Consider the following 332-nt stretch of genomic DNA (forward strand, 5'->3'; position numbering starts at 1 on the left):
GGGGAGAGAGAGAGAGAGAGAGAGTCTATACTGCAGTCAGCCACCAGGGGGAGATAGAGAGGTAAAGGGTAAATAATAGAAGGCCTTTCTGATTCATTTAAAAAAATTAGGGGAATTAAACTCCCGACTGGAGTCTTTCTGTGGATTCCAGTCGGTGCCCTTGAGCAAGGCACTGGTTTCTGTGCTCTGCTGCTCCCAGTACTGAGGATGAATCTCTCTGCAGGGATCAATAAAAGAGAAGAAAAGAGATTCATACAGGTGGAGGTTTGAGCTCTAAGAGATTAATAACATCATGATAAATAATACAATACAATATATACAAACAATTATTA

At 41.0% G+C, this 332-nt stretch overlaps 1 protein-coding gene across 1 annotated transcript in view; it reads right to left on the reverse strand.

The window, feature by feature from the left end:
- The window catches only part of LOC118325492 (netrin-G2-like), a 23,945-nt gene that overhangs the window by 22,842 nt on the left and 771 nt on the right, over positions 1 to 332 (reverse strand). The window contains exon 3 of the mRNA XM_035658201.1: positions 129 to 217. Within this exon, the coding sequence (XP_035514094.1) occupies positions 129 to 217 (89 nt within the window). The remainder of the gene's footprint in view (positions 1 to 128; positions 218 to 332) is intronic.

This window comes from Morone saxatilis, unplaced genomic scaffold (assembly GCF_004916995.1).
Source record: "Morone saxatilis isolate NCDOM2014 unplaced genomic scaffold, NCSU_SB_2.0 Contig16, whole genome shotgun sequence".
Classification (NCBI taxonomy): domain Eukaryota; kingdom Metazoa; phylum Chordata; class Actinopteri; family Moronidae; genus Morone; species Morone saxatilis.